Source organism: Triturus cristatus, chromosome 10 (genome assembly GCF_964204655.1).
Source record: "Triturus cristatus chromosome 10, aTriCri1.1, whole genome shotgun sequence".
NCBI classification, from domain to species: Eukaryota; Metazoa; Chordata; class Amphibia; order Caudata; family Salamandridae; genus Triturus; species Triturus cristatus.
Genome location: NC_140593.1, coordinates 119,551,041 through 119,572,358, shown reverse-complemented (window position 1 = coordinate 119,572,358; position 21,318 = coordinate 119,551,041). Strand labels below are relative to the sequence as shown.

At 46.5% G+C, this 21,318-nt stretch overlaps 1 protein-coding gene across 3 annotated transcripts in view; it reads left to right on the top strand.

Moving 5' to 3' along the window:
* Nucleotides 1-21,318, top strand: part of OSBPL10 (oxysterol binding protein like 10) — an 850,497-nt gene that overhangs the window by 700,676 nt on the left and 128,503 nt on the right. For all 3 annotated transcript variants that reach the window (XM_085630573.1, XM_085630574.1, XM_085630575.1), the window contains one exon: nucleotides 17,908-18,063. In XM_085630573.1, the coding sequence (XP_085486699.1) occupies nucleotides 17,908-18,063 (156 nt within the window). The remainder of the gene's footprint in view (nucleotides 1-17,907; nucleotides 18,064-21,318) is intronic.

Here is a 21,318-nt window from a genome sequence, read left to right as displayed (position 1 = left end):
CATTCTCCAGCGCGTTTTCTTCTGGGAACTGCGCATGCGCGGGAGCCCGTGCATGCGCATTCCTGCCGAGTTTCCAGAAGACGACGCGCTGGAGAAGGTAAGGTTACTTAACAATTGTTTTTGTAATGTATTTAAGGTGGGAGGCGGGCCGGAGGCGGGCAGCCAACTACCGTTATGCGGAGCGGTGCGGAGATTTGCCCTGTTTCTCCGCCTATTGCGGAAGGGCAAATCTCCGCACATTCCGTGGGCGGAACGGAGTTGTCCGCCCACCCTTAGTGATGATGTCTGCCCGACCCTGTGAATTACCCAACTTTTTGGCCATTATGGAAGATGTCTTTTTTAAATGACAAAGTGCCTGCAATATGCCTGTTTCTGAGCTCCCCCATTGTCTGCAGTCAAGGGAATAAAGGCAGAAGCCGATTGTAAGTCATTTGCTCTCTGTCCAGGAGCAGTAGGTGGTGTCTCTGCAGCATCCCTGGTGGACACTGTTGATTCTCATTACTGTCCCATGGCCTAAAGATGCTATTACATTCCGATTTCAAAATCAAGCTGCCTTCTTTGTTCTTTTGAATCTGCAAGGGTTAGTGATAGGGAGCGGTCGCAGCTAACTCCAGGAGGTGGTAGAGGGAGTGGAACACAGATGAAGCGTAGCATGGCAACTACGCGTAATCAGTTCACTATAGGATCAGAGCTATATGTTTTAAAAAGACTTGGGCCCTGATTTAGAGGAGTGAGCTATGGAATGAAACCCCAAAAATCACCATGCTGACCTGTAGCCCCTCCAAAATAAACAGCTTCTGACGTCTCTGCGAGAAACACCTCTACTTTAGAAAATAGTTTTGTAGTGTCAATTGGGTGGGGGTCCTATACAGGACATAAATCCTCTTTTTTTTTTTTTTTACAATTTAAGCATTAGTAGATGAGTATTGTTTGAAAGAGTTATTTGCAGAAGGAATCGGTGCCCACAGATAGGTTTGAAACACAAAGCGGGCAATTATTGGCCGCTCTGGCAGTTCTGCATCTCCAACACGTGTTGCACCTGTTCAAGGCAGGGTGCATACTATAGAACTGCTGCAGGTGCAGTGTGTTAGAGGGCACCACAGCCTGGCAGTTCTGCATCTTCAACAGTGTTGCACCTGTTCAAGGCAGGGCGCATACTGTAGAACTGCTGCAGGTGCAGTGTGTTAGAGGGCACCACAGCCTGGTCCCAGCTTGAGAAAAGAGGCACCACCATGGACCTTACCAATCCCCCATGCTCTTCATGTACTTCCAGTTGCTCTTGTGGTACAGATGGACTGCAGGAGAGGTGTGGAGGCTGCAGGTGTCACAGGACACAGCTTTTACCAAACCACATTGTTCTGCAGGAGTATGAATGACCACCCGTGGACAGTCTGCACTTGAAATGCAATCTCCTTAACCTTCGATTTCCTCCAACAAAAACCAAACAATGAGAAAGCCAATAGGTTGCAGCAGTGAAAACTGTTAGCTTTGCCAATGCTTTTTTTGTGTGAGATAGCTGCTGCCACTGCACACACATCCAGTGTGGCTATTTTTCAATCGATATGTAAAGATATTACCACCTCATTCAAAGAGGAACACCATGGATGCTCGCACATCCACGGCGGCCATCTTTGAATTCATTATTGCTCTTTGAAAAAACCCATTTAAAGATGGCCACGGTGGATGTATGCACATCTGTGATGGCCGTCTTTGAATGCGTCTGTTTAAATATGCCATAGTGTCATTGGTGCCAATTATGGGGGCTTTCCCAGATTGGGATATTATTAATTAATATTCTTATAATTTGAGGTATAATTTACATTGAAAAGATAGTTAAATTGTAATCTAGGACTTTAGGTATCCGAAGGTAGCATTGGCACCTCATCATAAGGTGTAAAAGTGTATTTTTAAGACTTTTTTAAAATTGGTTTTCCTATTTTCATAATATCAACTAATAAACAAGAACAGTTGTACAGCACTAGACCGCTTCTTCACATGTCACATAGCAAAGTAATATCACATTCTTATTGTAACTTATGATCTTGGAATAAAGTTGGTCTAACTTTGCCTTCTGAGCGTCATATGTAGTTTTCCAAAACAAACCTTGGTGGCAGAAACCAGTGTCGTGGGCCAGCCTAGTGCCGCGCTGCAATATTCTTGTTTCTCAATGTAAATTATGAAACTTCTACCATGATGCCAACACCTTATCAATTTTCCTTCGGCCCGTCTCTGCTGATGTATTTTTACCTTTTCCACTTCCATGCTTCAATCCTTATTTCTACACCATTCCCTAATCGTAAGGGTTTGGTGACATCCGCATGGCTGGGCTGTTTAGTAACCACAAGGCCAGTGTTTATAGTGCCCACAGCATCTGATGCTAGTGTCCCTTCATCTATTCCCAAATCTGAGGAGATGTCCTGCCGTGTAATTTATCCTATTGAGCATCCCTAATTGTACAAATCAAAAACCTGTCTCGGGTGAGGCACTGTTTCTTCCCATTGCCTGTCCTATCTGCTCTATATTATTCTTCTCATCCAGTTTTTAGATTCTCATCCTCTGGATTGTTTTCTAAAGTGGTACGTTATGTATCAAAGATATTGCGTTTCTTGACAATCATTTATCAAGTATCCAAGTCAACAATCAAAATCCAGTCGTACGTGTTGGTCCACTGTGTGTTTTAGTTGCAGATTGGTAAATATTTGTGTGGTGCCTAGTTCAAATTTCAGTAGTAGCTGTTCAACGGGTTTGATTTTATGTCATCCAGAGTCGAGATTCCATTTTCATCCCACTTCCGAAGTCCTGTAAGACCATGGCAAGTACCTAGTCTGGCCACCACCCATAGTGGCTTCAATTGTGGTAATTTATTTTTCCAGCTAATTTGATTAGAAGCAGCTTGCCATGACTTTATCACTGTGTGTGTTGCTGTGGGTAATGGTGAGTGTCACTTGTCTGCGTATAGTGCATTTGGGTTACCCTTCATTGATGGTGCATAATGGCCTATTGTCAGGTGAAGGTCTTTCTGTGAAGCAAATGTCCCATCATTTACCACTGATAGTTGTGTTGCCTTGTAATACTTGTAATACAGCCAAACATAAAGTAGTGCTATCCCAGAATTGCAGCTATTGTTTGAATAATAATTCCTTATTTGCTGTCTTAAATGAGATATATGGATGCTATGGAGGGAAGCTATTCCAGATTTTGGGTGCTGCCACCGAGATGGATTGATTGAATAGTCTTTTCTTTGTTGAGTTTTCGGATTTCCAGCATTCATCTTACTTTATTTCCTGAGTTTTAATTTTACTCCAGAGTTTTCTGCTTCTGTGCTGGATAGTTCAGGCGGTTAAAGTGAAACGCTTTACAAGTTATGCCTTCCTGAGATGTATACCAGACTCTTGGGAAGAGGGCAGACATTAAGTGAGGCACATGGGGCCCATCTATGTGTAAGACAAGCTCCCTCAAGGGTAGAGAATAAGTGTTAAGCACTACTGCATGAATGGCCTAGGGGGCTTATGTGTACCAGCATCCCTAGTACATTTCACGTGTAGTGTAATATTTCTCAGCCCTATAAAAATGCCTCCTCATCGAGCAGTATCTCCAATCAGAGTAATGTGTCTTACCAAGCGTCATGGTGCACTCACAGTCGAAGATGACCCGGGTGGACTCAGGCTAGCACAAGAAGCTTCATAATGTTGTGAAGTCCCCTTGTTGGGGTGGGCACATTCAATAGATTTCCTCAGCCCCCAAAGGGGTACATCCTCTGTTCTGTTGTGTTATGCAGGTAAATAGCTTGCCATATCACCCATGAGGGTATCCGGGTTGCATTGCGGGTCTGTGGGCAGTCCTTACTACAAGAGCCAGGTCTTCAGCTTCTTGTGGATTTCAAGAAGCAACAGCTTCAGTGTAGTGTGGGAGGTCGTTCCATGCTTCAGGAGCGATGTAGGAGAAGGGACAACCTCCTGATCTGCTTTTGCTTATGTGTGGCACATGTGCTAGTGATAGATCGGCTGAGCAGTGGTGCCTGGTTGGTTGGTAGAATGGGACACAATTGTTCAGGTAGGCTAGAACTGGGTTCTGTAGTGCTTTGTGTGTGTGGTTCAAGAGCTTGAACTATGCACGCTTATGTATAGGGAACTAGCATAATTCCGTCTGGTGTGGTATGAAGTGAGACTGTTGTGGGAGGTTGAGGACGAGTTTGGCTGCTGCATTCTGGACAGTGTGGAGCACTGTTATACCTTTTTCAGCATCCTCGTGTGTGGAAGCAGGCCGCAGCGATGGTGTTGACCTGGACAAACATGTTTAGCTTGCTGCCGATAATGATCCAGAGGTTTCCTTCTAGAGTGCTGGGGATGAGAGTGAATGTGGGTCTGATTTCCATAGGCCATCAGCCAGAGTACCATTGCAAGGCCTCTTTTCTGAAGACCCGAACTTAGGTTGTGTCTGTGCTGAGTTTAAGGCAGTTGGACTTCACCTAGGTGGCCACTTTGTTCATGCACGAGTTGTACCCTGTATTGGGGGGTTGTGTCGAGAGAAACAATATCACTTGTGTGTCATCGGCTTAGGTGAGTTTATTGATGTTCTGTGTGTTGTTGAAGTCTGCCAGCTGCATTGTATAGATGTGGAAGACAGTCAGACTGAGTGAGGAGCCCTGCAGGACTCCGCAAATTAGTTTACGGGCTTCTGAGGAGTACGGTGGCATGTTGACTGTTTGAGTCCTTCTGGCAAGAAAGGTGCACATCCATTGGAGGGTGGTTCCTTGGATGCCCACCTTGTGAAGTCGTCAGATTAAGATGGGATGGGAGACTGTGTCAAAGGCTGTAGAAAGGTCAAGTAGGGTGTGGGCTGCGGTTCTCATCTATTGATGACCATCCAGATGTCATCTGTTCCTGTGTGCGATGAAGGCTGTCTCTGTTCTGTGGCTTGGTCTGAAGCCTGATTGTGTGGCCTCAGGGAACTGATGGTTGGCTAGGTGGTCAGCGAGGCGTCTGTTGATGCTTTTTCTAGGGCCTTGGCTGAGTAAGGTAGGAGGAGGATTGGTTGGTAATTTCTGAGTTGCAGAAGAAGTCTGAGGTGTTGTTGCACAGTTCTTGAGTTGGGGGGATGTTGCTGATGGTTGCTGCTGGTGTGGTGAAGTCCTTGTGAAAATTATTTTGACACTGTTCGAGTTGTTGTCAATAGATTCGGCTAGGGCCTTCCCTTTGGTTTTGCCTATTTACTGGTGGTAGCATCTCTGGCTGGATTTGAATACTTCCTTGTCTGGTTTTTCTTGGCTCCATCTCCACCTCCATTCCAGTTGCTTGCATTGCTGTTTGGTCATCCTAAGTTCCTCCATGTACCATCTGGCTTGCATTCGACTTCTTGCTTCATTTCCAATCAGTTAAGGACTTTGTGCAGGTGGTGATCTCGTTAAAGTTGTTGATGTTTCTGCATAGGTGACCTGGGAGCTCTGGCTGTTTTTTTGTGGAGGACAGAAGGCCATGGGTAGGGGCTGAGATATATTGAGTGAGTCCAAGGCTTTCAAAGAGTATGATTGAGGCTGGGCCAGTCAGGTCTTCTAGGTGAAAGTTGAGGTGTCCTAGAGGGATCTAGGAGCTTGAATTGATGATTAGTGGGTGACGAATTCTGGGAAGTTACTGGTGAAGTTGGCTTGTGGCCCTGGAGGTCGGTAAACTAGGGTTTCACCCAGGGTGAAGTTGGCTGTGATTTACAGTTTGAAGTTGAGGTGTTCATGTAGTCCATTCCGGTTTCTGTGTTGGTGGTGCAGCTGATGGAGTCTGTGAATACTATGGTAATTTCTCTTCTGGTCTGGTCTTGCTTGCCGATCTTGGAACTGGTGGGATGGCTGCAGCGATGTCTGAGGTTGATACTGTGGTTAGTCATGTTTCAATGAAAAAAAGAGGTCCAGTATGGCATAGTCGAGCAGGCCCCAGATGTCCGTGGTGTGTTTTCTGAGTGAGCAAGTGTTTGAAGAGCATGCATGATATCGACAACTGGAAGGCTGGTGGGTATTGATGTCTGGGGGGTGTTTGAGTATGTTGGGTTTTGTTGGTGTGGCTGTGGTGGGTGTAGGAGTCATGTGTGTGGTGGTGCGGTTTAAGTGGCAGGAGGTACAGGCAAAAGCTCCTAAAATCTAAATCTAAATTCCATATTTGTAGAGCGTGACTTATCACCCCTATGAGTACCCAGGCGTTGGGGGCCGTCAGGGAGAGTAACTGAGCTATTGCCCAGAGTCACATGGTGCTGAGCTGAGCGGCTGCTGGGGATCGGACTGCGAGCCCCGTGCTCTGGAGTAAGCCACTGTGGGTGCTGCGCCACACCCCTCCCACTGTCTTGTGTGGTATGGCATGGCAGAAGTGGGGTAAGCGGAGACCAGAGTTCAGGGTGTGGAGGAGCATGGAGGGTTAGCGTTGGATCAGTGGAGGACCAGGGTTTCTGGCACTGGGCACGGATGGTCGCAGATGGGCTCTCCTTCAGCGCACCTTTAGCATGTCAGCGGCGCATAATAACAACCAAATCAGTGATTATGTAAGTTACCAAGCTGAATAAAATATAACCCTCAAACATTATCCATCACACATCCCGCATCAATCCGTCTCCTATGAGCCTTTTAGCATCAGGTTGTCATTCGGGCTACCGTTGAGTCGTGTAGTTCACCTGCTGCAGTCCAAAGGGCCTCAGTTAAACGTCCTGGTAGACTGCACGGCCCACCGCTCCCGGTTACTGCTCCCCAGTCAGTAAGAGCTGATATATCGAGTTCCTCAAAGCATTCCTCTTCAGGTGCTGTGGGCCATTTCACTTGCAACCCCACGTTGCAGCATCTATCCGAGTAAGATGCTTCCATTCAAAGTATATAGATTCAATATTTATAAAGGCATCTTGGCGCTGTAGCAATGTCCGCTTTTACAGAAGGTTTTACTTGCAGCAAAGGTAACGGGTAGGATGGCTGCATTATGTCTCGCTTGTTTGGGGAGCAGCCACGTTTTCAGACTCTTTCTGAAACTTAGCAAGTTTGAATGCAGCCTTGGAGAATTTGGAAGTTTGTTCTAAATTTTTGCTGCTTTCACTTGATAGGATTTCCCTCCATATCTTAGCTTTTTAAATCTAGGTACACAGACCAGGTTAGCTTAGGGTGATCTTGAAGGTTTTTGGTGGCAACATTTTTCTTGTAAGAGCCTAGGTCCGGTACCATTGAGGGCTTCATAAATGAGCCCCTTGGCATTAATGATGCTTCTCCGCTCATCTGGGAACCAGTGAAGTCCTATCACAGTTTGGGTGGCCGCGTCACACCTGGTTCTGTTCAGTGCTGGTTTTCCAGCCAGCACTTGCACCCTATAGAGCATTAGTACATGTTACTTTCAGAACCCTGTCAGAGCCTTGCCAAGGTCATAGTGCAGGAAACGTTTGACTCTCACCTGAAGGCATTTGATGCACAAAATAAAACATTATTCTGCTTGCTTTGTGTGAATGAAGAAAGAAACACACTTTCATTATAAGGTCCAATGCTAAGAGAACATGCTCATGTCAGTTCCGGTTCGAGAGATCCCTGGGCAATCAGAAGTTAGTGGGAACCTATTTTGGGTCGTTTGCGGTCTCTCAGACTTGCGACTAAGTACCCCTTTTAGGACTGGAGTCTTAGGGTAGTGACGCAGAATAGCGCGAGACTGAATCAGGGAGGCACTGTGAGCTACAAACTTAGAAGTGGGCAATACATCAGATAACACTCAATTAGCAATTGCCCAGTGAGTGTCCTTTAAAAAAGGAAAGTACTTTAAAACACACACACCTTCATAATATGTAAACAATTACAAATATCTTTAAAATGGCAGGTGGAAAAACCAATTGCAGCCCCTCCTAAAGGGACCTTGCAAACTAAACTAAGTGCAAAATACATCCCATAGAAAAAGATGACATTCGACAACTAATTGCCTAAACCCAGAGTAGACCACGGTGTTCTGAGGCACCTTGAACCGTTTTGGGTGCTAGCAGACCCTAACTCCTACAACCACTTTACCCCACATGACCCGAAACCGAGGGCCCGATTCACAAAGGACCTCCACATTCGTGGCGCATGCCCCGCAGTTGTGGCGGCGGTCCCGCACGCGTGGCAGCACCTCCGCACTGCACTTACCCATTGTAGAGGTCCTACCACGAGTATGGAGGTTCTGCACTGGTGATTGAGGTCCTGCAATCGTGGCAGAACCTCCGTACTGCAGTTACCCATTGTGGAGGTCCTGCCACGAGTATGGAGGTTCTGCACTCGTGACGGAGATCCTGCACTTGTGGCAGGGCCTCTATACTGCAGTTACCCATTGTGGAGGTCCTGCCACGAGTATGGAGGTTCTGCACTCGTGACGGAGATCCTGCACTTGTGGCAGGACCTCTGTACTGCAGTTACCCACTGTGGAGGTCCTGCCATGAGTATGGAGGTTCTGCACTCGTGACGGAGATCCTGCACTTGTGGCAGGACCTCCGTACTGCAGTTACCCATTGTGGAGGTCCTGCCACGAGTATGGAGGTCTGCACTCGTGACGGAGATCCCACACTCGTGGCAGGACCTCCACACTGCACTTACCCATTGTGAAGGTCCTGCCATGAGTATGGAGGTCCTGCACTCGTGACGGAGATCCTGCACTTGTGGCAGGACCTCTGTACTGCTGTTACACAATGCGAGGTCCCGCCACTAGTGCGAGACCCCCACCACGACTGCGGGGCCTCCTCCACAAGTGCGGAGGCCCTTTGTGAATCAGCCCCAATGTCTCAACTTCTCCTGGGGTTGCTAATTCCTCCCTTGAGGAGGCGTAGGAGGGCACCTTTCTCTCTAACAACGCACAGCTGGGAACCCACCACTGCCCTAGGTGGTCCAAGGAACACCCTGCTTCCTGCTGGGCATCTGCAATATTTAAATACCTACACACTCCTCTCCAAAGGTATTGCAGTACGGCTAGTACGGCACATCCTTGCTGGCTCTCCCCACTGCCTGGCAGGCTTCTGCCTTAGACTAGCAGGTACAGGGGCTCCTTCCGCTCTCCTGCCCGTCTGTCACTCAGGCGCGAGGAGCTGGATGCACGCGCAGATGGCCCGTTTGAGGCCCTGGGCCCCCCATCTCACTGGGCCACTGCACAGGCTAGGTGGTTTGCCAGAAACACAAGGTAGTGTTACTGGTGGGTGCCTCATATCTTTGGCGGATGCTATATATAATGGCGTACGATCATACTGAAATCCTCCAGAAGGAGCCAACGCCTCCCATGGGGACAACCACTGATCTCACTAGGAACCTCTTGATGGCAGTGGGTGCCCCACGCATTAGTGGTTGCAACGTTTAACGTTATCTCAGGCCTCTTGGGCCACTTTCAATGAGGTTTACTGATTTCTGCTCATAGTGATGGGCTGCAGCTGCCAGAGGCATGCTTCTGGGGCCACAGGCGCCTTCGTTTCAAGATTTTTCTGTAGAGGATTCCTGGTAAATGTCCGCAAACACTGGCATTGCTGTTTTCTAATACTTCACAGCAGATTGGCTGTAGGAGCCTGGACCTGCCATCCTTTCCATTCATTCTGGTCTCTTGATCTGGGATCTTCCTGGCAGCAGCACCCCGATGTCCCCCATGGCAGACCAACACCCCTGCCTGCTTCCACAGACATCCATGCTTTCTGCCACTTGCAGGTCAGAGTGTTCAGCAAGAGCTTGTAATGTCCTCTCTGGGGGCATCCAAAACAGGACCAGCCTACAGAATTCCAGAGATCCACTTCTTTCAGAATTTCCATCAAGTCCACCCTTTGCTGGCCCTGACAGAGCCAGCAGAGAGTCTCCATAGCTAGGACAACTAGCCATGAAGAGCATTCACACAAGGGCAGAGTATAAGCGAGGGATCTTCATCGTGGCAGGGTGGAGCCAGCTCAGACTGGCCATTCCTCAGTCTTTGCAGTCCTCTCTTCAGCCCTCTGGTGCTGTGCTAGTGTTTACAAAGGGAAGTAGAGTTTCATTGGTGGTGCAACCACCCAACCTGGTGGTGCCACCTGAATCCTTCACCCCTTTATGTTATTAACAGGACCCTGCACACTGGCTGTACCACCCCTGTGTTGAACTCGGGAAGATTACTAGAGATTTCAAAATGGTGACACCGTTCTCAGCCTTAGCACAGCACTCACCTGAGCCAGCTTCTGTCCACCTAAGCCTGGTTTCTTCTCTTTCAACCTACAAAGACTGAGGGCAAAGGTCTGCCTTTCAGACTTTTGGCTCACATCCACCCAGTCATTTAAGAAGGAGGTGCTGCTAACAGCTCCAAAAATTCCACCCACAACCTTTCCTCTACCAGGGGAAACCTAATCTCCCTCTAATCTCCCTAGGATGTGCTTATTGTGTTCAGACCGTTTGATCTGCCAGAAGGGGCAGCAGAGAGTTTAACTCTCCCAGTAGGGCATCACAAGACCTGTTGTGGCCTCCCAGATGTACCTGGAGGTACTCAAGGTGTCACAAGAATTCTCATGGTGCAAACTCACGTGAGCTAAGATGCACTTATTTTACCACAGTACACTTCACAGTGCAGACTCTAAACTATACCAGGGTGAACTCATGACAGACTCCCGGGTGCACCTTGGCAGGACAAGAAGCTTCCTGTTGTGGCCTACCAGGTGTACCTGGAGGTACTCAAGGTGTCACAAGAATTCTCATGGTGCAAACTCCCACGTGTGCTAAAATGCACTTATCTTACTACAGTACATTTCACGGTGCGGACTCTGGGGCTTACCAGGATGGACTCATCACAGACTCCCGGGTGCGCATGGAAGCCCTCGTGGCTGGACAAGCAGCTTCCTGTTGTGGCCTCCCAGGTGTACCTGGAGGTACTCAAGGTGTCACAATTATTCTCATGGTGCAAACTCCAACGTGCTCGTGGTGCAGACTGGTGCATGCCAGCATGCACCTGTGGTAGCACACCAAGATTGTGTTTAGAAGTATCGAAGGGAGGAGATGGGACGTCCCCATTTCATATCCACGGATAGAACTAATATTGCATGAGCGATCTTTCTTGTTCAGTGTCTAATAGGCAAACTGGTCCAAAAACATCATAGTGCCATGAAGCCTCTTTCACAGGCGTCAAAAGGACCCTGAAGCACAGCGGTGTCTGTAAATCCATTAGCCAGGCTGAAAGGACAAATGTGTTAAAAAAAGATCCCAGTCAAACCATTTTTTGTTTTTCAAAATATGATTGTTTGTAGGGACTTTTTATTTTCAGGCTCCCCTGTAAGCAAAAGCGGCACAAAATATAATTTATACATGCAAATCTATATCTACATAAACACAGGCATGCATTAATTTATGCATTTACCTATTTGTTTATTAATATTTTTCATTTTTAAATGTTTTCATATTAATAACGTATATTAGTTTGACATTAAAAGCATTCACACCGATGGTTTGCAATATTCCCTTTTTTGCTTTTCTAGCAAACATTCTGCACCTCCGTGTGTATCACGCATGCAGACGTGGCACTTAACCCCTTGCGTGCCCATGACGCAACCACTCCGTCATGAGCCACGGGCGGCGTGTGCTCATGACGGAGTGGTTCCGTCATGCTGCGGCCGCTCCGCCCACGCGTCGCTGATTCCCCGCCTGTGCGGGCGAATTAACGAGTGGGCGGAGTCGTGACGGAACCACTCCGTCATGAGCACAGCTCACCCGTGACTCATGACGGAGTGGTTCCGTCGCAAGCATGGTGGCGCCGCGCTCACCCCGCACCCCCCCCCAGCGCCGCGGCAGAATTCGCGCCGCTGCCAAGGGGTTAATGCTTAAAAATAACATTATTTACAAATGTTACTGTGGAATACACAAATGCCCAGATTTACTGGGGCCTGGCACCAGCGTGCAAGGAAGCAAAGTGATTCAAGTTGGGCTTTAGGGCATATTTACAAGTCCACTCACGTCGCATTAGCACTACGCAACATGTTGCAAGAACGACACAAATTAAAAATGAGATTTATGAAGCCACGTAAGGCCACCTTGCGTGGCCCTGTTTGGCTTCTTAAATCTTGAGTAATGCAAAGCAGCGCAAATCGCTGAGTTATATTACTCTGCACCAGGGAGATGTTTCCATTGGAGTTGCGTGGGTGTTTCCATGCAACTTCCATGGATTTTGATGACTTTCCGGATTTACCAAAAGCGATAGACCTGGGAATGCTTCCCCAGATGAGGCGTGATGGGAAATATATCTTTATTTCTCCTTGCTACTTCTTCTTGCTAGGTGTGCTGTACTCTGTAGCACACATAAAACAAGCATTGGCATAGCCAATAGGTCTAGCCTTTGGGACCTTATAAGTGTTTAGCCATGCAACAGTTGATGTTGTTGCTCCAAGGATATTGTGCTGGATAACTAAACACTTCTAAGGTCCGAAAGGCGAGACCTATTGGCTATGCCAATGCTTGTTTTCTTACACTTTGTAAAGGGTCATTTTACCACCCCCACCTCAGTGCCCATCTGACTTCTGAAACTGGAGGAAGAAGCAGAGGGTTGGGGTGCGGACACTGGGTGTGGTCTGCTCTGCTCCCGCCCTGGCACATCCCTTGATATAAGGTGGCTGGACCCATGTCTGGCCTGCGCTTAGGGTGGTTGAGTCCTGCTCTGACCTCTGCTCCCCTGCTTGCCCCAAGTTCCACACTCCATATAGCGCCTTGAGGATCCTGTCACCATGATGGTGAGCTCGTGGCTGCGAGTCTCTGTTCTTCTGTGGCTGGCGCAGCACAGCCTGCAAGGAGGTAAGGGGCGTCGAACCGTGGGGTCTGCCAGCTGGTGTGTCCTGTCAGGGTAGGTGGAGAGTGGGACCCGGACCTCTCATCTCCAATGGGTCTCACAGTCTGTGGGACACTTCCTTGTGAATAGATTTCTCTGTCCCAGGGCTTCTCCCTGCCCGTGTTGTACCTGGCGTGTCAGGTGTTGTATATGGCCTGTTAACTAAGAGCACTACTATAGAGCATCATCAGGCTGGTCACACGTTGGACCTTTTGTTTACAAATTCAGCTACGTTTGCAGTTGGACAACCTCTACAGCTTCTCTGGACGGATCATTATTTGATAAACTTTAAGTTCCTCATGGATGACCCAATAGTCAGCCATGATAAAAGGAGTGCTGTTATCAGACCCTGGTGTAAAGTCAATTCAATGTTGAAGCTGTATCTCATATGGATAATATAGATCAAGCCACTATGGCTTTTGAGCAGACTATAACATCTACCCTGAACATAATAGCGCCTATGTCCAGGGTTAAGACCAAAAATAAACCATCTCCTTGGTTTACAGCAGCACTAAAAGCTGAGAAACTGTCCAATAGAGCGGCTGAACGTCTCTGGAGGAAAACTAAAACCGCTATCGATCGAACTAAATATAAGGAAAGTAATCGTTCATATTTAAATAATGTTAAACAGGCCAAAAAGCTGTATTTAACAGGGAGGATTGAGAATGCGGCTAATTCCAGCAAAGAGCTACATAAAATTTTGAAAGAGTTTACAACTCCTGAAGCTAGTCAACCTACTGTTGTCCCTACAAAAGACTGGGTTGATAAAATGTCTTTCTTTTTTGATGATAAAGTGAAAGCTATTTATAGATCCTTCCCCCACGAAAACAACATTGATATGTATCCAGCTATGGAGGGCCAACCATCGGTACCCCTGCTGACTAACAGTTATTAGAAGTCATTGTCAAGATCAAATCTGGTTCTCCAGCTGACCCCCTTCCTCCCCGCATCTTCAGGCAATTGGCACCTTGCCTGATAACGACATTAACAGAGATCTTTAATATGTCTTTGGACCAAGCGGGGGTACCAGAAAGCAGGGAAGGCAGTGCAAGTTAGACCCATTCTGAAGAAGCCTAGCCTAGATGCCAGTGAACCAGGCAACTACCGCCCTATTTCGCTGCTGCCATATTTCGGGAAAGCGCTTGAATCCCTGGTAAACAAACAACTTACCAGTCATCTAGAAAGCCATGGGCTCCTCGATCCCACTCAATCAGGGTTCCGAGCGGCGCACAGCACCAAAACGGCAGTAGTTGAAACGGTTGATAACATCAGGCTGGCGTTGGATAAAAGAGAATCAGCTATACTGGTTCTCTTAGACCTGTCAGCCACTTTTGACACCATCTCCCATGACATTTTGGTACAGCAGCTCTGGGAGAAGGGGGTTCGTGGGAAGGCCTTGGACTGGTTTAAAAAATATCTAAAAGACCGCTCCACCACTGTGCATCTAGGTTCTCTGGCAGCGCGCAGCAGACCAGTATGTATTGTAGTGCCCCAGGGGTCTATTCTGAGCCCCATGCTTTTCAACCTTTATGTAACCCCTTTAGCCAGGATAATTAGGTCTTATGGGTTCGAGGCAGTATCGTATGCAGACGATACCCAGCTGCTGGTTACCTTTGGTCCTGACCCCACAGATACAATGATCCGGTTTAAAAACTGTATGACCCATATTGACAGCTTGATGGACCAAAATAAACTACAACTAAACAACAGTAAAACCGAGATCATTCTGTTCGGCAGGGCAGAAGATCATTGGTCCAGCAGCTGGTGGCCTCCGGCACTGGGCTCATGCCCGTCTCCAAAACAAACAGTCTGCAACCTTGGAATTACAATCGATAATAAACTTTCCATGAAAGCCCATGTCAATCGTACACTGGGTACCTGTTATGGCATTTTGTGGAATTTACGAAAAATCTTCAAGTGGCTACCACTTGAAATCCGGAAGCCACTGGTACAGGGCCTAATTGTAAGCTGCATGGACTATGGAAATGCTTTATTGGCCTCCATAAATGAGGACCTTCTCTCCAGACTGCAGATTCTGCAGAACACTGCGGCCAGACTGATTTTAGATCTTCCTCCTAGGTCACCTTCATGCCCCAATCTAAAACTTCTTCATTGGCTTCCTATTAGGAAAAGAGGGCATTTTAAAATCTTGTGCCGAACACATAGAAGCATCTATGGCACGGGTCCTGGCTATTTAGAAAAAAAACTCAAAAGATATCAGCCCGTTAGAACCTTGAGGTCCAGCTCTTAAACTTCTCCTCACCTCTCTGCGAGTCTGCACTGTGCGTATTGGAGGCCGCTCCTTTTCACATCTTGCTCCTCATCTTTGGAATAAGCTTCCACTCGATCTCTCGTCCATCTCAGATAACCTGCGCTTTCGCAGAGAATTGAAGACATGACTGTTATGAATGAAATCTGACCTAATTTCACAGCTAGTGGAATCTTCCACGAGCGCCATGAGACCTAACGGTGATTTGTGCGCTATATAAGATTCTTTGACTTTGACTTTTGACTTTATCATTTGCAGTAAAAATTCACAATATACGGCCTGTTCCCAGTCACTCGAGTCGAATGACGCAGTTTGAAGAGCGACGAGAGCTGTTTTTAACTTCAAGGTCTGCCTCTTGGTAATATAGGCCCCATTGCTAGGCGTTGTTGGGTTACAACTGAAGATAATTTCCCACACTGCAATACGAGCTTTGTATTGCTGTCGAATTCAGCTTTGAATCTTTTGTGTTGTCGAATACACATTTGAGCATCTGAAAGACTGGCAACACATGTTCAGAGTGTGCCTCTTTGCTGGTGTCTCTGTTTAAAAGCCTTGAAGGACTTGAGGCTGGGGAGTCTGACTGTTGTCAGGCCAGGGTATCTGACAGGCCTGGAGGGGGTTGGGGCAGTCAGTCAGTTCAGACTGCAGTATTTGCAAGGTTTGTGGTGGCGTGGAAGCGTGTGTCTCTTGTCAGGCATTAGTATCTAGAAACCTTGAAGGGTTTGGGAAAAGTCTGTCAAATGCCTGTCCGGTACATCTGACAGACCTGGGGGGACAGGGCAGAGTCAGTCGTGTCATGCCGTGTGTCTGAAAGGCTGGCGTCACAAGTGCAGAGTTTGTCTGTTGTGAGGCATCATCTGTGCCTGAAAGGCTTGGAGGACATGGGAAGAGCCTGTCACATGGCGGACCGGTACACCTGATGGGCCGAGGGGGTGGGGGGGCAAGGGGGTGGCGTCAGTCGGGCCATGCACATGTCTGCAAGGCTGATGTCACTAGTGCAGAGTTTGACTCTCCGGAGGTATCTGTGTATGAAGGGCTTGGCGAAGACTGTCGTATGTCGGGCCGGGACACCTGACAGGCGCGCGGAGGGGTGCGGCTGAGTCAGTCAGGTCATGCCGTGTGTCTGGAAGGCTGGCATCACAAGTGCAGAGTTTGTCTCTTGTCAGGCATCCGTACGTACCTAAAAGGCTTGGAAGTCATGGGGGAGCCTGTCGCGTCAGGCCGGTACATCTAAAAGTTTGTTGGTACTGGGACAGAGTGTCTTTTTTATACGGACCGGTGCACGTGGCAGAACTGGAGGGGTGAGGCAGAGCTAGTCAAGCTGTGCATCTGAAGGACTGGTGAAACTATTGCAGGGTCTTTATCATTTCTCGGTATATTTTTGGGAAAGGCCTGGGGAGTAAGACTAGTCTGTCACATGTTAGACCGGTGCATCTGAAAGGCTGAGGACTGGAAGGGGGAGGGGTGGCGGGTAGGACGGGGGAGGGCATTGAGGTGGAAGAACCATAAGAGTATACTGTCAAGAGGCCACCAGGAAAGTTTTTTCGATTGCACCAAATTGCAATTTTTTTCTCGTAAGGGTTGCAAAGAGACATTTAGAGAGGGTTAAAGACGTGAAAAAGTGTGTAAACAAGGCTGCAAGTGGTGCGCGTGCCACAGCGAGCGATCTGTTTTCAGTTATCGCGCACGCATCTGTGCACGATAATTGAAAACAGATGTGGCCTGTGCGGGTAACCGCAAGCAATAGGCCGTGGGCGGAGCAAAGGTGGGACATGCACCCGCCTTTGCCCAATTGTGTGCTGTCTTTCTCAGAAAGACGTACGCAAAGGCGAATAGCCTCTGAACGAAAACAAACCACACGCACGAGCCCTTTTACTGTTTACATAAAGTCTCGCCAGAGCAACGCATGCGCGCTGCTACAGGCTCGACCTAAAAAGGAAAAGGCCTCAGGGGGTTGTTTTTATATAGGAATGTGCCACTTTCTACACAAAACAATCCTCCTCACAACGCAGGCACCCTTGCACCATGGTGTAAGGGGGCCTGCGTTGGCGTTAGGCAGACAAAAGAGCCCCAGCGCAGGGGAAAAGGCAGGAATACACCATATTGAATTACATACAGCACATTCCTGCCCTTTCCCTGTCACACAGAACAGAGCAGCAAGATGAATCGCTGCGCTGCGCTGCGTGACTTGGCCATAGATAGGGCCCTTGGAATTTACTTTTCAGTGCAAAGGTCTTGTGCGCTGGATGCTTCTTGGGTGGATCAGCGTCAGCACTCATACATTTTGTCACAGAATGGTCTTTGCATCAAAAATGTAATGCCTCCTTGAATCAGGTTATATCAAGGAGAAATGTTTCAATTTCTCCTAAAAACCCTTGTATTCCAAGTGTGTGGTAGTGTACAGTCTGCATCTTCTGCGTGGGATATTGCTATGTCTGTCTAGACATAGGAATTGTTACTGTAAGGGAATGCTTCCAGTACAAATGCTATGCTACATGGAGCACACTGACCTTTGCGAGATGATGCGCCATGTCAGGTAGCCTTATTTAGCATGACTGCGGCAGCAGGCCGATGCTAATAGATCTGACTCTGCACTCTTTTTACCCTTGCGCAATGCAGCCTACAATTCTGTTATCGTGCAGCGTTATGTAAAAAATAAAGTAAATCTGCCCCTTAGTATTTGCAAATGTAGTGTATTTGCAACTGTATTGCATTTGCCGCTGTACCCAACGATAATCCCATAGAACGTTAGCTATTCTGTATGTTTGAACATCACTCGATGTCAACCAGCTCGTATTGCACTCCCAGACGCCACCGTGCACATTCTGATGGTGAGGCCACAATACTTTTCTTTTTCAGCTGTCGCAGTCCGGCCCACCAGAGCAGATCAATGCTGGAGATGAGATGACAGATCATGAAGACAACGAAGAGGATGACATAGGCGTCATGGACGACCAACGCAGCGTGATTCTTCATCTCATTTCACAGCTGAAACTAGGAATGGACCTTACGCGGGTATGTTCAGTGTCTACGTATGTATGTGTGTATGCACATCTGGATATGGTATTTGTATAGCACAAACCTTGCCATTGGCAGCAGAGAGCTGTACCACGTCAAGTGCAAAGACAGAGTTAACAGGTAATTTTAGAGGTAGCTGGTTTGCGGACTCTTACTGCATCATGATATAGTGTTGTTTACGTCTTCAAATGTTTCCAGAAGTGAAGCACGCTTGTGGTGGCCCTGATGGCTATGGTGATGTTGCTCAACTCATCGATTTGTCAGCTTTTGTAGATGAGTTCGTAAGACGTGCCTACAACATAGTGGGCATTAGCAATAGATTAAAATGGTAATCAACAGCTCACGAAATGGCCTGTTTGTGTCTAAACGTGTGCAAACGTACAAACAATAATTAAATCCTACCCAGCATAAATTTTAGGCGTAGAACATATGAGGCCGGGATAGCCACCCCTTCTGCCCCCCCCCCCCCCCTTGGATTCTCACAGTGGCCAACAGGTAAGGGGTCTGCCCATTGGAAAGCCCACTTGGCCCTATTCTGGTGGCAAATTCCTGTAGAGCAAGGCTGGTTGGAATATTTTATTTCATGTCTCATTTTGGTTTCCAGTCTAGACCTGAGTTTACTCTGACATCTGAATCTGTCGCCTGATCCACCATTCTTTTTGCCCTTTTAAAAACACAAAGATCTCTTTTTTTTAACCTACTCTTGATCTGTTAAACAAAATGAGATTTTACTGATTTTTGTTTCTCCAATACTTTGTTTCCCCTTTTTTGACCATGTGTCTTTGAAAATGATCCTGTTGGGTTCCAACCTGCTTAAATAGTGCTTATTGAAGTTCTCAAGTAACTGAGCATCAAAGCCATCCCTTCTGGTTGCATCCTAAGCCGTTTCCATATATGGCTGCTCTCCTCCTATTCAAATGCATTCCACATAATATACAATATGGAACTCAGTCATTAGAATTGTTTTTTTGCAAATCTATACATTTTAATAGTTTTCCAATCAGTCACAGACATTTCCAGTTTTTCCAGTTTTTTGGAAATTCAGAAAAATCCCTAAGAGTAATTAGGAAAATACACCCAAAACATACAAGGTGTGTGCATACTCCTCCTGCATTGAGCGTGTTCCAGGAGTTGAAAGAATATAGGTGTATATATTTCAGCACGTATAACTTTTTCACCTTTTTTTCAAAGAGAAAGAGAGAAACTTGTTTCATTAACCTCTGTAAAGTATTGGGGCAATGCATTCCTTTTCCCTCTCCGGAAAGACACCTTCACCGTTTTAGGAGGAAATTTACTGGTGGTCTGAGGTTGGGAATCGTTTTAAAGATGTAGGGGCACCCCAATACTCCCTAAAACGGGGTGGTACATATTCTATAAGATGTATGTCAATCACATAGTGAGCTTAAATCTAATCATAGAATTGATTATTCCTCTGGGAATATTTTGGCTAGCTAGCCTCTAATACCATTGTAATATTATAAGCCTTTGAGGTGATGTATCAATTTGTCTATCCGAGGGCTGGCTTTGATTGGCCTTCTTAGTCTTCCTATATGGTCCTCCAGGGGCCGCATTACAGACAAGGTGTATTTTCATTGTTTGCCCCGGGCGCACCTTTTAAAATGTCCCCCGGGCATTTTCTGTAATACAGCCCCAGTGGTGTCACTTGAGGTCTGAAAAATCCACAAATCATGAATCTATGAGACACAATGTGTGACTGCAAATTAAACTTTGCACATCATTTGCTCAAAGTGATACTTCGATGTTCAAAATGCTGCGTGACCAGGCCCATAAATTGTACCGAAGAGCGACTTCCAACAAATCCATTCTGGTTAGCATGAATCAAAGGATGCTTTATTGATAGGGTAGCCGATACTTAAAAAAGGAACATTTCACTTAGTATTTGTAAAGCAATGGGTTCAGTAGGACACAGCTCCATATGTCAGGGAAATTCTAGAGACCCAGGGCATCGATAGGGCCACACTTTGAGTCATTATTAGGATTGGGCGATTTTTTGTTTTGTTTTGACAAATGCGGCCATGAAACAGGTAGGATTTGTGTAAATATTGCTGAATGGCTTAATACATGAAGCTTCATGAATATTCGGCAATACCACAAAGTGCCAAAACATTCACAAATGTTCACCCAAATAGCCAAACCGTGAATGCCCGTGGACTTTCACAAGGCAGAAAACCTTAGGAACACAAACATGAAATTCACCCCATAAGTGAAATGTCTCTGATTTTGGTTGTTTTGGAAAAATTTCTTTTAAATTGTATAACAGAATTAAAAAAAAAATGTTGATTTAGCATAAAGGAATTTGGGTAGTAGCTCCATTGGGGTTGAAATCCTGCGTAATCGATACTCGCGTCCTTCAATCTGATATTTCTCACCAGAATTAGGTGTTTGTACAAGTCCTGTTCACTTCATTTAGTAGTAGTGTGGAATATCGAGCAGCAAATATAATTACACCTTCTTATCGTAGCCAAAATATTGAGGAAAATTATATCCAAATGTATGTGCATGTAGCAAAGTATAGATTTACTTTTCTTAACTCCACATCTATGCACCTATGTATATATATCATAAAGGTACCTAGGTATGCGTATCATCAAGGTACGTAGATGTGGAGTCAAGTATAGAAGATCCTTACATACTCACCTGTTGGTATTTTTGTCTTCGATATTACGCCTATGAAATTGAGGTCACTGATATTGCCTACTGGATATTCATAACCCACACCCTTAAGTCTGGCTTACAGGAGCTACAGTGCAGTTCTCGTTCAGGACAGGTGTTTATGTGGAGCTATGTGATACTTGTTAAGTGTTATTATCTGCTTCTTTGCTTGGTCCAGAATTATTGTTTTTGCTTTTCCATCCTACTTCTTGCTTGTTAACACACCACTCTAGAACTTCCTCCCCGTACCCTAAAAACTGCCTGACCCAACTCTCATGGTATGCTACCTGATCAAAAAATACTCGGTCCTTTGTAATTGCACCCCTAAAGTACCTTTATGAATTGGAGGATACTGTCTACCATGGTGCTGTGATCTAAATTTAAAGTTATAGACATGCTTTGGAGGAGTTGGTGGCTTCAGATTTCAGAAGACGTTCTGAATTTGCTTTCAGAAAGTGAAGGGGTTAGTCTCTGTTTGTGTCACATTTGGTGCAATTTGTTTTGGAAAGTTGTGAGCTTTTCTACTCCTTTGAGTTTGGTGTTGGCCAAACTTGTGCTAAGAACTCATCGCAAACCTGA